This window comes from Pollicipes pollicipes, unplaced genomic scaffold (genome assembly GCF_011947565.3).
Source record: "Pollicipes pollicipes isolate AB1234 unplaced genomic scaffold, Ppol_2.1 Scaffold_7261;HRSCAF=8764_pilon_pilon_pilon, whole genome shotgun sequence".
Lineage (NCBI taxonomy): Eukaryota > Metazoa > Arthropoda > Thecostraca > Pollicipedomorpha > Pollicipedidae > Pollicipes > Pollicipes pollicipes.
In genome coordinates this window covers 52,584,038-52,598,610 of record NW_023597054.1, presented here as the reverse complement: position 1 = coordinate 52,598,610, position 14,573 = coordinate 52,584,038, and the positions used below count along the sequence as shown (strand labels likewise).

The window sequence follows — 14,573 nt, the reverse complement described above, 5'->3', positions numbered from 1 at the left end:
ACTCAGAAACGCAACGAAGATTCCAAGGACTTCGAGCGGTGCACCACTCCCGACCTTTTCAAGAACATGCGCTTAAACAAATGCGAGTAAGGATGTAGACGGTCACTTTTATTAGCTGCGAGGTTGTCCATGTTGGTTCAAATTTAACTGAGGTGAAAAAGCACGCATGATGGCGACTGATGTACCACATGCTGCTTGATTTAAGAAGCACAAAAGAACAAACGTTTCCCTCGTCAGGAGACCATTCCCGCTAACAAAAAGGGGCCTTCGTTATCAGCCACACGATCTGACGAGCGGTGTATCCTGGGCCGATGCTGCAATCACGGAGCACGCGTTCATAACCGAGCATTGAACAAGGAATTCGCGTGACAGAAGATTAAGTAGGAAACCTGCAAGTCATGGTAAAGGCCCTTACAAACCCATGTAAGCTCGCCGGCGTTCGTAAAAGGTCATTTAAATGCAATCACTGCCTTTGCATTGAATCGCAACACAGTTCCGTTGAGTGACGGGCAAAAAGTCAGAAGGCCGTGTCACCGTCTGGGTGCGCTTCGGCAAGGCTACGTCTCATTACCAACGCATTGTCACAGCCGGAACGAGTAAGACTGAACGCGCACGATACCGGCCATCGGCTTTCAATCGCCCTGGCTCCTGAGAGCTCACAATCAAAAGCATTACTAAGACCACCTTTTTTACATGTTATCTTCGGCATCAATGGGGATTAAGTTGCCAGTGAACCTTCTCTGCATGTTCTGTGCGGTACACAGCATGCATTGTGATCGATGGTATGGCTTTTTGCCACATCTGTGTTTCGCATAGATGCACGTCTTACGTACCGATTTTACTAAACAAAGACGGCACCGTTAGAGCTTGCTTTTAGGTAACGCATCGTTGGTTTCCGTCGCATGCATTCTCTAATAAGGCTTAGCATTAACATCTGCGCAAACAAGTGGCCCGGGCTCCGATGATGTGCATCTAAACAAATCGAGATATTATTTTTTTCGCTCATTGATAGGCTTGAAGAACGCTGGGCTTTGCTCCCGACATGCGCGATTGAGACATCACATTGTCACTGTGAATTCCACACAGATAACAACGGCTTGAAAGCATTGTGAAGATCAAATGATGGTAGCGTTGCGTCGGATGGAAAAGGCTCCAGTGTCGCAAACATCTTCGTACGGCGATACATGGAGATCTTCCATGATTGAGACTCTCCACATACGAGCACTGTGGTATTCAGAGACTCCTAGATCTCACCACTGTCCCATACGTTACTGAGCGTCCTCATGCTCCTCACCGCCCCAGCCCCGCTGAATGTCCTCCCGCAACCCATGTTCCGGTGTCTGTTGGCCTCTCACCAGTGGTCGCATTACGAAAACAGCCGGCGTCGCGCCGCCAGCCGGGCGAGCGTATTTACGGCTGCGGCCCGACCTGTCGGTGTCGAGGTCGGGCCGGCCGGCAGCGCGCTGGCCAGACGGCCGGCCGGCCCGCCCGGCGCCCTGTCCCAGTTCTGCCATCAGCGCGCGCCGCCGCGCTCAAGGTGCACGGGCCAGCGGCGCCGCCGGCAGATGAGAGCTCGCTCACCGGGTCAGCGGCGCCGCCGGCGGATGAGAGCTCACCCACCGGGCCAGCGGCGCCGCCGACAGATGAGAGCCCGCTCACCGGGTCACCGTCGCCGCCGGCAGATGAGATCCCAATCACCGGGTCAGCCAGTGTGTGTGATGAGAGCCCGCTTGCCGGGCCGGATTGGCCAGAGGAGATAAAACTGAGCCACACTGACAAGCGAGATGGAAATATACCTGACTACCTAGGGGTGGCAAGCAGTGTTAAACCGAATTTGAAAGCTTGCACGGAAGCGTGCGTAACTTGTGAAAACGCGCCGGGCACTGGTGGCGTGAGTTAAGAGACACACTATACCTCTTTTCTGTGGCGTGCTTTTAACCAAACAAAAAGCTTGTGATCAAGACTGACCCAGCGTCATCAACGGTGGATTACCAGGGGGGTGTCGCTGAGTTTTTTTGCCAAGGCTAGTGGCGCATTCCACCTCAAGGGTAGCCGAAATTGACCACCCTCTCACCAGTCACTCTGACGCTGGTGCTTGAACAATGCCAGCACCATCTGGCGCCAGATCGCATTTTGCGAAACATATTGGCAAAATGCGGGGAACGGCTAACGATGACGTCACTCGAGTAATTCACCCGAGGCGAAGAGTCCAGACGAGCTTTGTCCCATTAACCTCTCATCTCTATTGTGGGCAGAGTTCGCCCCGTTGTTAATGACAGAGGTCCTGCGTCGCCATAGCTATTTCTTAACAGCCAAGCCTATTGATACCGTGATTGGGCCGGGGCAGAACGGTTTTGCGGGCGCCACCGGCCGGGACTCGGGTGTCGGTAGGAAAGGGCACCCGGGCGCCACCAGCCAGGACTTGGGTGTCGGTAAGAGACGGCACCCGGGCGCCACCGGCCGGGACGTCGGATGTCAGTAGGAGAGGGCACCCGGGCGCCACCGGCCGGGACGTCGGGTGTCGGTAGGAGACGGCACCCGGGCGCCACCGGCCGGGACGTCGGGTGTCGGTAGGAAAGGGCACTCGGACGCCACCGGCCGGGACGTCGGGTGTCGGTAGGAGACGGCACCCAGGCGCCACCGGCCGGGACGTCGGGTGTCAGTAGGAGAGGGCACTCGGGCGCCACCGGCCGGGACTCGGGTGTCGGTAGGAGACGGCACCCAGGCGCCACCGGCCGGGACGTCGGGTGTCGGTAGGAGAGGGCACCCGGGCGCCACCGGCCGGGACGTCGGGTGCCGGTAGGAGACGGCACCCGGGCGCCACCAGCCGGGCGGCCCGCGACAGTCGGCACCTGGACGGCGCTGGTCACGGCCGCGACAGCCGCGCCCGCCAAGGCCGGCAAATCGAAGATTGCTTTCTGCAAGCTTGAGGCGTCGCCGCGCAGCTGAGGCCGCGGGTGTGAGTGGGCGTGTTGCGCCACGCCCCGCTTGCGTCAGAGGAGGACCGCTGGGAGGGGGATGGGGGGGGGAGCTAGCGCCGAAGATGCCGGCGGCAGCGCCGGCACGCCCGGCCGGGCCAGGTCATATCGGAGGTGTAAAGTGTCCTCCTCTGAATAGGGACACTAGCGCCGACAGCAGGTCATGGCCGGCAATTTAATGAATGGTGCTACGCATGAAGGCAAGGAAAAATGTGTCACTGCATTTTCACTCCATGAACTGCTAATATCTTCGGCGAATGTGGGCGACAGAGCCATAACATAAGACGCGACAGTAATTTGTGTTATTTCGCTATGTGAAAGATGTAGAGCACGCAGAATAAGCTGACTGTAATTTCACACGTATCTAAGTGTCCATAGCTTGCCTCATCACTCGCCACGGAAAATATTTACCGACGGCAAATATTTATATATAATAAGCCTCGCATTTCAAGCCCCCAAATAACAGTCGGTTATTGACCAATCATCCTGTCACAACCAAAGAAGAAAAGTCACCGCGCAATTAGAGTAAACCACATAATGGCTAGGCTGACCCCGCGAAAGGGTCCATTTGGCACTCCCTCGGGCCAGCCGTCCTGAGTGCTAGACGGCGCTGACAGCTGATTGGCTAGCAGCCGATCGGGGCCTGCTGACGCAAGCTGCGCAGCCGGTGAGAGATTCTGCGCCGGCCTCTGACCCGCACGGTCGCCGTCGGTGTGAAAATCACCGGTAGCTGGAAACTCAGAGACCATTTCGCCACCACCATGCAGTTTGTCTGGGATTGCTGATCGACTGCTTAAGCTCTAGGTGCTTCTTTTACAGCATTGCACTCGAAGTCGGGCGATAACATTTGAGCCAGCAGCTGAGCTCAGAGCTCTGACAATCAGCGCAGCGGGTGCACGCCCATACCTGCCGGAGTTGTTCACTCCAGGGTCCAAATTTATGCGTGTAATATTTTCACAAGCTGTCATCTGCGTCATCGGCAAGCGTTGTGAGGAGCATCAAATATCCGTCATAACATTAAACGCGATCGATCGCAAAATCCTTGACTAGCTGCTTTCTTCTTTACAGGATTGGCAAGGACTACACCGACAAATGAAACACTAGTTCTTGTGGCCATTTGGACAGCGATCCGTTAGATGACTGCGCACACCTGAACTACCTCCGATGTACCATGCGCACTCCATGTAGATCCAACCAAACACCCATGTAAGCACGTCATACATATAACGAAACATTAAACGTCAGGCGCATCAACATGGCATGAGCACTTACTTCTCTGCGATGTGTTTCGTTGCCTCCTCTGCAATGTAGGCGATTCGCGAGATGTTCTTGGCGACCACCTTGATCTTATGAGACGCCGCCATGAACCAAGCTGGTGTGCCTGGCACCAGCCGTGATCCTGAAATATCGAGGACAGCAGCTCGGATAATAAAGCGAATGTGTGTCTGGCGGGCACTATCCCCTCTATCGGCGTGTCTCGTTCGTGGCCGTCACCAATACGTGATGGTGCGCAGCCATCTTCCCGAAGATATAAGCTCAGTACTAAGGCCGTCACTAATACATGATGTGCGCAGCCGCCTCCCGAAGATATAAGCTCAGTACTAAGGCCGTCACCAATACATGATGTGCGCAGCCGCCTCCCGAAGATATAAGCTCAGCACTAAGGCCGTCACCAATACACGATGGTGCGCAGCCATCCTCCCGAAGATATAAGCTCAGCACTAAGGCCGTCACCAATACACGATGGTGCGCAGCCATCCTCCCGAAGATATAAGCTCAGCACTAAGGCCGTCACCAATACACGATGGTGCGCAGCCATCCTCCCGAAGATATAAGCTCAGTACTAAGGCCGTCACCAATACATGATGTGCGCAGCCGCCTCCCGAAGATATAAGCTCAGCACTAAGGCCGTCACCAATACACGATGGTGCGCAGCCGCCTCCCGAAGATATAAGCTCAGTACTAAGGCCGTCACCAATACACGATGGTGCGCAGCCATCCTCCCGAAGATATAAGCTCAGTACTAAGGCCGTCACCAATACATGATGTGCGCAGCCATCCTCCCGAAGATATAAGATCAGTACTAAGGCCGTCACCAATACACGATGGTGCGCAGCCATCCTCCCGAAGATATAAGCTCAGTACTAAGGCCGTCGCTAATACATGATGTGCGCAGCCGCCTCCCGAAGATATAAGCTCAGTACTAAGGCCGTCACCAATACATGATGTGCGCAGCCATCCTCCCGAAGATATAAGCTCAGTACTAAGGCCGTCACCAATACATGATGTGCGCAGCCGCCTCCCGAAGATATAAGCTCAGTACTAAGGCCGTCACCAATACACGATGGTGCGCAGCCGCCTCCCGAAGATATAAGCTCAGTACTAAGGCCGTCACCAATACATGATGTGCGCAGCCGCCTCCCGAAGATATAAGCTCAGTACTAAGGCCGTCACCAATACACGATGGTGCGCAGCCGCCTCCCGAAGATATAAGCTCAGTACTAAGGCCGTCACCAATACATGATGTGCGCAGCCGCCTCCCGAAGACATAAGCACAGTGGCAAGCGAGTGAAAGGCGGCTGCGGTCGAAGAGGCCCCCGATGTTCGCAGGGTGAGCCAAGTGAAACTAATGAATCACGACTCGATGAAGCAGCACGACGAGGATCACGACATTCACACAGATGTGATCAAACAGCCACACTGGGAGGACGGAGACCGTGAGATCAACACACAATCACAGGCAAAGCGTCGTCACTATCCCACCATGGGAAGTTCGCTGCCAGCGGGTGGCGCAGTCATCTCCTTTAAAAACGTCGCCGTTAGCCGTACTTAGAATCAACTAGTGCTTCAAGTGCATGCTTCGGAATGTTTTATGAGTGTTTGGATAGGTACTGAATTTGCTTCATTCCAAGCTTCGTACATTGCACTGAGATTAGACGATAATGTTGCATAAAGAGGTCAACAAGGTTCCTTTTGCGGCCGCCGGTGCCGCACACAGTGATTTAGCATGTCACCGCTCACAGTCCAACTACAAGGTAGCAGAGCGTACCGTGTGCTTACAGAGCGCAGGAGACCGCCTCTTTTCAGGCGTCCGTTCACCGTGTATAATTTCAGATTGGCAGCTACCTGGCGTATGGAATAAGCATCACGAAGCGGCGATAATCCTGAGAGAGAGAAACGACCGTCCAACTACGGGGCAGCAAAGCGTGTCGTGTCCTTACAGAACGCTGAGATCACCTCTTTTCAGTCATCCGTTCACCGTGTATAATTTCTGACTCGCTGCTACCTGGCACGGGAAATCAGCAATGCGAAGTGGCGGTAATCCTGAGGGGGAAATGGCTGTGGCCCGTCTCTGCAGAGCGGCTCGTCAGCTGACTTGAGGTGAAGCCAAGCCCACAGCTCGCCCTGTGCCACGGGATCAGAGCCACGCCACTAATCGACTGTATCCAAGGCCACAGATCACCGTGGCCAGGTCGGCACTCATCTAGATCGTTTGTTGTGCAACGGCCGCTGTAAATAACTGCATCACCCATACCGCAGTGGGCGCCCATTGAGCGGCCGCCCCGCTGCCTGGGCTCTGCCTCGGCGTCCGGCTGAGTGCGGGAGACGACGGCGGGCGAGGAGCGCCGGTGCGCCGCGGTCCGGACCGGCCGATCCGGGCGACCTTGCCGGCAGGAGCGGGGGATGAGCCGCCGTCTCCGGCCGGGCCCGGCCCGGGCCGCTAGTGAGCCGCCGCCGCCGCCGCCGCCGCCGCCGCCGCCGCCGCCACCACCGCCGCCGCCACCGCTCAGCCGGCGCGGCCGGAGGGCGGGTGGCCGCCGACGACACGCGCCCCGCCGCCGAGGCGGCTCGCACGCGCCGTCGGACGGCTCGACAACAGCCGGAGACGACTGGCCGGCCGGTGAAAGTGACGGGGCGCCGCCGACACCGCAGCGGTGAGTGTCGTGCCGGCCCGGCTCCGCTCGGTCATCGGCCATCTTGGCTCGTGGTCGAAAACACGCCGCGAAAGCATGCTGCTATCCGCGGGGGTGGGGTAGCCGATCCTTGTACAAATATTCTGCGGATGGGTCGATATCGATTCGAAAAGAACGTATCATTTGGTAAGTAGGTCTCTTTAAACTCCCAGCTGGCCAAGCCTTCACCTGGGATCTTGTAATTCCTTTATGGGGGCGAGAGAGATGATGACCTCAGGCAAGGCGGAACAATGGGTGGAAGAGATCTCCGACACAGGATGGGTCAATCATAATTATCAAAGAACTAAAAGTTACGTGATGTTGCAACAGTTGTCAAAGAGACAATTTCCGTGGCTGTTTTCGTGTCGATAACCGCACAGCGACGACCTTAAAACCTGAATAATCTTCTCGTGCTCAATATCTGCTCTTGATTTCAATATCTATGCCGCCGATGCGTTGCACGTTTGCAAGATGCGCGTTTTCGCAGCCCCAGCAAAACGTCCGTAAATGTGCCAATCCACCAACCCTGTGCATTCCCCGCAGCCTCTCGGCCGCATGGAGCAGGCCGGCCTACCAAGGTTGCTGCCGCCGACTGCGCGCGAGTGTAACGGGGACGCTCCGGCCCGCTGAGGCGAGGACGTCTCGTGCCGCCGCGTGCCAGCGCGGTCCGGCCCCGGCCGCCCGGGCCGCCGCCGCCAGCGCCGCGGGCCCTCTCAGCCGACGGAACCGCGCGGCGCCGGGCCGCCAGACGGCCGACGGTCAGCGCCGCCGGCGGCGACCGGGCCCGGTGCCTGTCGGCCCGCCAGGCACGCGGCCTACCATCGATTCTCCAACAGCCATGGGCTCGGCTCGGTTTTCACACGGAGGTTTGGACAATGGGGGAAATTTGTCCGAACTGCGTTTGTGTCTAGGAACGATTGTTTGGGTGCGGACATTAACTAGACTTCGGAACAGGTGAGCGGTATGAGCTCACTTTCTTTTTGTCTAGAGAACTTGATCACTTTCGCTCCGGTTATGTGCTCATCTAAAGACAAACATAAGCCAGCCCAGTACCTTACTTTCATGACTTTACTTGTGCCCCGGCTCCCGAGGCGGGACTTGGTTTCCGATCTGAGCGGTCAGCGAGTCAGAGTTCTGAGTCCACCCTGCTTCGGATTCAGGGATCTCGGTCCAGTTTTGCAGTTGCACATTACAACATAACATTGCTTCCAGTGACATCCGCGTTATCTGTGCCGAGATATACATGTAGCCATATGCGGGGCTTGTATGCCAGTAACAAAGCCCATATACTAAATGCTTTACTGACTGTACACGACACGCGGGGTTGTTACGCAGGAATCGATTCCGTCAAAGAATCACGTCAAATTTGATTGATCCAAGGCCGAGTACGGGTACACAACAAACGAAGCGCAAACCACCTGGCCGGCTCAAAAGTAATTATGCGGGATTGATGCGGAACGGAATCAATCCAGCTTGTTATTGCCGGCATGGCGTTTGCTCAACAGACTTGAATAGTTGGGATGCTACCTGATAAAAACGGTTTGGCTTACGCATGTCATTGGTGGCGAACGGAGCATATGTACTCATCACTCTTGCACACGGCTGACACAGCGCAGGCTGATCTACCCATCACGGTCGCGGGCAGCGTGCACAGATTGCTTCGTCCACCACTTGTATGCGACATATATAAATAGCTTCATTCACCAACCCTGCAGACAGCACGCACTTTCAGCTTTCTTTAGCACCCACCACATTCTTAGATACAGACATAGGCAGCTCTGCCCACCACTGTCGCAAACTTCAGGCGCAGACAGGCCCACTCACCACATTGGGACAGGCGGTGCACTCAGACAGCTCCACCAGAGGACCGCTTCAGACAAGACGCGCACGCACGCACGCACGCACGCACGCACGCACGCACGCACGCACGCACGCACGCACGCACGCACGCACGCACGCACGCACGCACGCACGCACGCACGCACGCACGCACGCACGCACGCACGCACGCGCACACACACACACACACACACACACACACACACACACATACACACACACACACATACACACACACACACACAGACACACACACACACACACACACACACGCACACACAACATCTCCTGCCACACCTTCCGCATGCTGAGGACTCTGTTTATACTGCCTGCTGTAAAAAACAGTGAGCAGCATACACGGTTTGCGAACGGTATAAGTAGCGCAGCTTGGCCCGCTCCGTCAGCAGGCAGCAGAAGTAGACAGCCTCACTCGCGCTGCTGTGCGCCGGCCTGTCAGGCCAACTCAGCCCAGCCCGTCTCTAAGAGCGGGAGCGACGGGTCGCCTCCACTCACCGCTGTTGTAGATGGCCGGCTCGACGACGTCGAAGCGCTGGTCGACGGCCGCCACGGCGTCAGCTACGTCACGCGACAGCTCCCGGAACGAGATGTGGGGCATGGTGAAGCGGGGCCCGGCCGGGATAGGGTCGATCTCGACCGGCAGGCGCAGCGGCCCCGTCCGCACCGCTTGGCGCTTGTGCAGCCGCACCGACTTGCCTGCGAGCGGCGGGGTCACACGGGTCAGGTCGGCGACGGATGGTCGTGGGTGGAGTGGGTCCGTTGCACTGCCGCGCGGGCGTCGTTCTGCTACATCCGCTGACGGGCTGAGAGACGATCGCAGGCGGAATTGGAGCCGCCGCGCGTTCGGCGCCATTCACATTCAAAGTGGATATGACTGACTGCAAAGCTGGGCGGGGGTTCGGGGTCACACAGTCCCCTCCCCCTAAACGTTTGGGACACAATACCGCTGCAAGTGCCGCCTTCGATCGCCGGATGTTTCAAGCATTGGGATGTACGTCTTGGTAGTCGTTACTGTTGCTCGTTCGTAATATGTACCGTTAGCGGCTCGCTGACACGCAAAGCTCGCTGTTTGTGGCGGCTCCATCTGCGCGCCGACTGGCAGCGACGCCGCGGAATGCTGACCGCAACGACACGGACCGATTCCGCGCAAAAAAACAGACGCCGCCGAGCTTGACGTGAGCGTACCTGACTCAATCACGACCCGGCCCACTTCTCCTCTGTCCACCTAGGTCAACTGCGGCGCTGCTGGCCGCCAGCAGCAGAGGCAGACACAGACACCAGCACCTGCAACAGGAGACGGGTCTGCTGTGAGGCCCGGTCGACGGTATGCAGTCAGGGCGGCGGCGGGGGGTGCTGCCGCCTGCGGGTCGGACTGCGGGCTCGGACGTCCGGTCCACACTCCCCCGGAGCGGATCGGCGGGCGGCTCGGCACTCCCGGCGGAGACCTGGTGCGGCGCCGGCAGCCGCCGGGCCAGCCAGCCGCGCCGCGGCCGCTTGCATCACCTGTCAGCGATCCCGCACTTGGCTGGCAGGCGTGAAGGTCACACGATGCTGATCCGGCGGCCGGAGAGTCGAGATCGGAAGCTTTGTCATCCCCTCCAGGCATGATGGTGGAATGTCGGTGGAGCTGGTACGCATCCAGCCATGAAGGGCTTCTACCGCGTAAGTTTTTTATGCGGCGTTTCGAACTGCTCGGTGTACTGGGTGTAATATTGGGTGCTGTCCGACGGGTCAGACACTCACATAAATGATCCCATTATTTCGCAGCTAGGGCCTGACAACAACTTTATGAGCCGCACACAATGGCGCAATTATACCCATTAGATCCAGTTGGTGCCATTAAATATGATTGCTTCAAAGAGCGACCCTTAGTCTGAACTAGCCTGAAGTCATCTCTTTGTTTGATATATTTGAGGAAAGCGCAATTGCACATTCAATTTATGTTTTGTAGACTTAGCAGCGCATCGCTTCCAGCCGTCACATTTGCAGCATGACTTAAAGCTGCGTCGTTAATTAACGCAACATGGACAACCTGCCATGTTCATTTCGTTATCCCATTATGAAATTCCCCTTAAAGCGGTGTAAAGCCCGACGGACACGTTTTTATTCCAGCCGTTCGCATGGGTGGCTTGGGCTCCGAGCACTGCACCTCACGACACGGCCGCCCCGGGCCAGGCTGGACCTCCTTGGCCAGTTGCCAGCGAGCCTCTCTCTGTCAGCGGGCCCAAGCAATGCGCCCGTCCTCGGTCTCGTGTCCAGTGCCGCTGGACCACGAATCCAGCATCCTCTTGCTTGAACCTGAGGAGCTGGCGTCGGCTGTACTCTTGGCTGGACATCATCCTTCCGTGAATTATAAGGAACCGCCGCATCACAAAGCCGCTGCCGTAAAAGCGTGCCCTCGTCGTTCGTTAATTTAATGGGCCAGCGTCACGCGATGCCACGCGACTGTTTTGGCTTTAATTAACGTCTGTTTCACACGCCAATAACGAAATGGCCAGGGTAATGCGTGCGTGTGCGGCTGGATGCGGAGGACCGGAAAATGACTCACTTATTCTACGCCAAAACCGTTCCGGCCTGAGCTCCTTCAAATAAGCATTGCACTAGCTAGAAGGCAAACTCGGATTCATGTACCTGACAATTCAGTACGAAAAAGTGATTGCATACCGAAACTGTTTTACTTGTCGCCACAGAATCCCAGCACGCGAGTAAAGTTTGTTCATGCCATTACAAGAACGTACTCGCGTGAAATAGGTGAGTATACCTAATAACAACGGGCGTAAAGAGTTGAATCAAGCAAAATTCCAAACATGTGACATGTTTTACTTATCCGTACCCAAAACGAACGAAAAATTGCGGGGTGAAAGGAATACGCTATCGCTATATACGGTGACCTATTGACCCCAATTCAGGAACTAGGGTCCTACATGGGTAGCTTCTGTCATTTTGAGTGGTCTTCATCAGAAACAAGTATCATTTGATCTGAGTCGCTTAGTTCCTGCCCTGACTGCTTTCTAAGACTTGTGCTAGACGAATCGGCAGAGGAGACTCCACGTTTCTTGCCGTGTGCTGCGTGTACCTCATTGAACTAAAGCGCATTACCTTTTAATGGTGCATTGCAAGTCGTATGCACCCAAAAAAAGAACAAAAGAAAATTATCGTTTCAATGTTAAGATAAAGAGCTGGTATACCGTCACTTCTACATTGCTACAATGTGACATATGCATTTAAATTGAAGCGAACCAATCATTTGGAACCCACGACAGGCTGCCGCGAGTCGGTGATATCAGGTAATTCAGAAATATTTGCAGGTGTCCAGAACCAGCACATGTCAGGTTTTTACCATCGTCACATTGCATTACCGTCCGTTAGGGAACTGCGAGCGCCGAGTGGAGACTGCATCTCATCACAGGAGCATACCTGGGACCGTTCAACATCACAAAAGCATCGCGCAAGTTTCTCCCACCCTCCGGAGTTTTCTTTCGCACATTGTTGTGGGACGTGCGGGGCCAGCCAGAAATGCCAAGTGAGGATGGAACTACTGCCATCTTCAGAGACCAGGGTCCAATTTATGTAGTAAATTGTTCGGCTTACTACCCGAAGGAATAAGTACAATGCACCGCTCATGCTACCAAAGAAACAACGATGACCGTGACTATATGGTACAAGCGTTTCACTAAAATATAAAAAACATGCAGTTTACTGTTGCTTGCATTTCAGGTCTTACGTGTGGCACATGGCGATGGAGGGCCTTGCATGTAAACTATTAGCAGAAAACTAAAGTTATGGTCATACCTTTCTATAATATGCGGCAGCAATGCCCCTTGGGTTGCGTTAAATTAGCAAAGGTGGTCAGGAAAAGGGTTGCATACTCATTCAAGTAGAATGAATGTGTAGTCGTATGAAAAAACAGTCAGGCGCTTGTTCGCAATCATCTTTATCGAGAAATTGTTCGCTTTTGCTGTGACTGCCTTGGTTTCTGAACCACCTGGTTCTGTGCTGTGTTTCATGCATGTAAAGTGTGTCACGTCGCTGGGTATAACGAAGCATCAGTTTGTTTCTTAATGAATTGGTCCTTACAAGTTTGCATGAGTCTTTATAAATTTTAGTCCGAGACGCCCCAGTATTTTACACTTCTTACCCAGTCTTTTTTGTGGGTAACCACGATGAAACCTAGCGTTGAAGATGAGCCGACCACGCCGTCAGTAACGCGGCCGGCGCGCGCGGGACGGCCGACTCTGTCCCGGGCAGAGGTCAGACTGCGCCCGGCTCGACACCGCAGGGGATGGATACCGCCTCAGCCGGTTGCCATGCGAGGCGGCGGGGCGGGGCGGAGCGGGACAGAGGAGCACCGTCGGCTCTCTCCGCGGCAGATCTTCGCCGATGTAGGGCAGCGCCGTGGCCGTCACGGCCGGCTGGCGTGACGCGGACAGGGCCGGCGCCGGCCGGCCGGGCGCGTCTCGCACCTGCACCTTTTGTTCTCGCCCGTCGTCCGACGCCCACCACAGGGCGCGTGCGAGGCCTTGGCACCGCGCGCTCCCCGGCCCAGAGTGTAAACAGATTAGAGCCGGCCGTAAAAATGACCGGCGGGCGGCGCATGAGCTGACACGCTCCAAGCGGGCAGAAGACAAACAGCCTCCGCTATCTTGCCCGACACGATGTGTTCTGACGTAAGGTCTTTCATCAAAGCCGTCAGATGCAAGAGCGGGTCCCCAAGCTCAGCCAACCTCCAGCGACCACAGCCGCGACAGCCAGTGAGAGTTGCACAATTCATGTGATGCTGAGGTTGAAGTAACGCTTTATTGGCCACCAGCGCTCACCGGTGGCCAATAAAGCTCTTGCACGCTCAGTCCAGAAAACTGGCTGATGAAGCAAACATTTTGCTGTTCTCTTGCTGTAGAGCAAAATGAGTAACATTCACACAAGTGTGAATGTTGAGTGTGACAGGGCCTTAACATTTACACAAGTGTAAATGTTAAGGCCCCGAAGATGACGTGCCAGCGTATGTGAAGAGTCCTTATTTGTAAGCTGCGTTCTCGGACGAGATCAAGACGTCATCTGGAGGTATGACGTCTTCATAGTTTAAAAGCTACACGTCACAAATGACCTTGACAGAACAATGGTCCTTGATATAGCATTCCAATTGTCGGCCTCATCTGCTTAGCATTTCCCCGAATGATAAGTGTTTGTCTGAGGCGGCACTGAGGACGGCCATCTCTACGGAATCTTTTGGTTTTTATTGGTGCGCAGACAATTCGAAAGCCTTTTCCTAGTTAACAATGAGATACGGTTAGGCCTTGCATCCGTACTGCCCTCCGGTATGTAAGATCTCGTCCAAAATGTTTGCACGCAGATATTGTGAGCACACAAAGGATAGAGTGTCTTCCAGTGTAAACCGACAAAAGCGAACTAAGCCAAAAGAAGTACGATATATCCCATTGAAGCTAAATGGTCAGGGAGATACCACCCGAAACAGTACGGAGTGATTGCGTAACTCCCCTGTCCTGTTGAACGCTCAATGAGCACACGGCAAGCCCTAACCGAGTCCTGGCAAGGTGCGCGAGGCACATCCTTTGTGCCAAAACAGCGCAATGGCGACCAGAACTCACTGAGAGCGTCAATCACCTGGCAAAAGCCGCGATAGCTTATGGGGAGTTCCGCAGACATGAGCTGCTGTTGCGTGCCGACCTCATAACCACCTGGCCGCCGAAGCAGCCTTATCTCCGTCACGACCTAACGGCGTGGCCACCGCGCCACCGCCAGTCACGTTAGGCAACGGCGGCCAACC

The 14,573-nt window shown here is 55.4% G+C and overlaps 1 protein-coding gene across 1 annotated transcript in view; it reads right to left on the bottom strand.

Moving 5' to 3' along the window:
• LOC119111803 (uncharacterized) overlaps positions 1–14,573 on the bottom strand; it is a 52,074-nt gene that overhangs the window by 32,364 nt on the left and 5,137 nt on the right. Inside the window, 3 exon segments of the mRNA XM_037235625.1 lie at positions 4,251–4,377; positions 9,284–9,484; positions 9,974–10,072. Of these exon segments, the coding sequence (XP_037091520.1) occupies positions 4,251–4,377; positions 9,284–9,386 (230 nt within the window). The 5' untranslated portion in view covers positions 9,387–9,484; positions 9,974–10,072.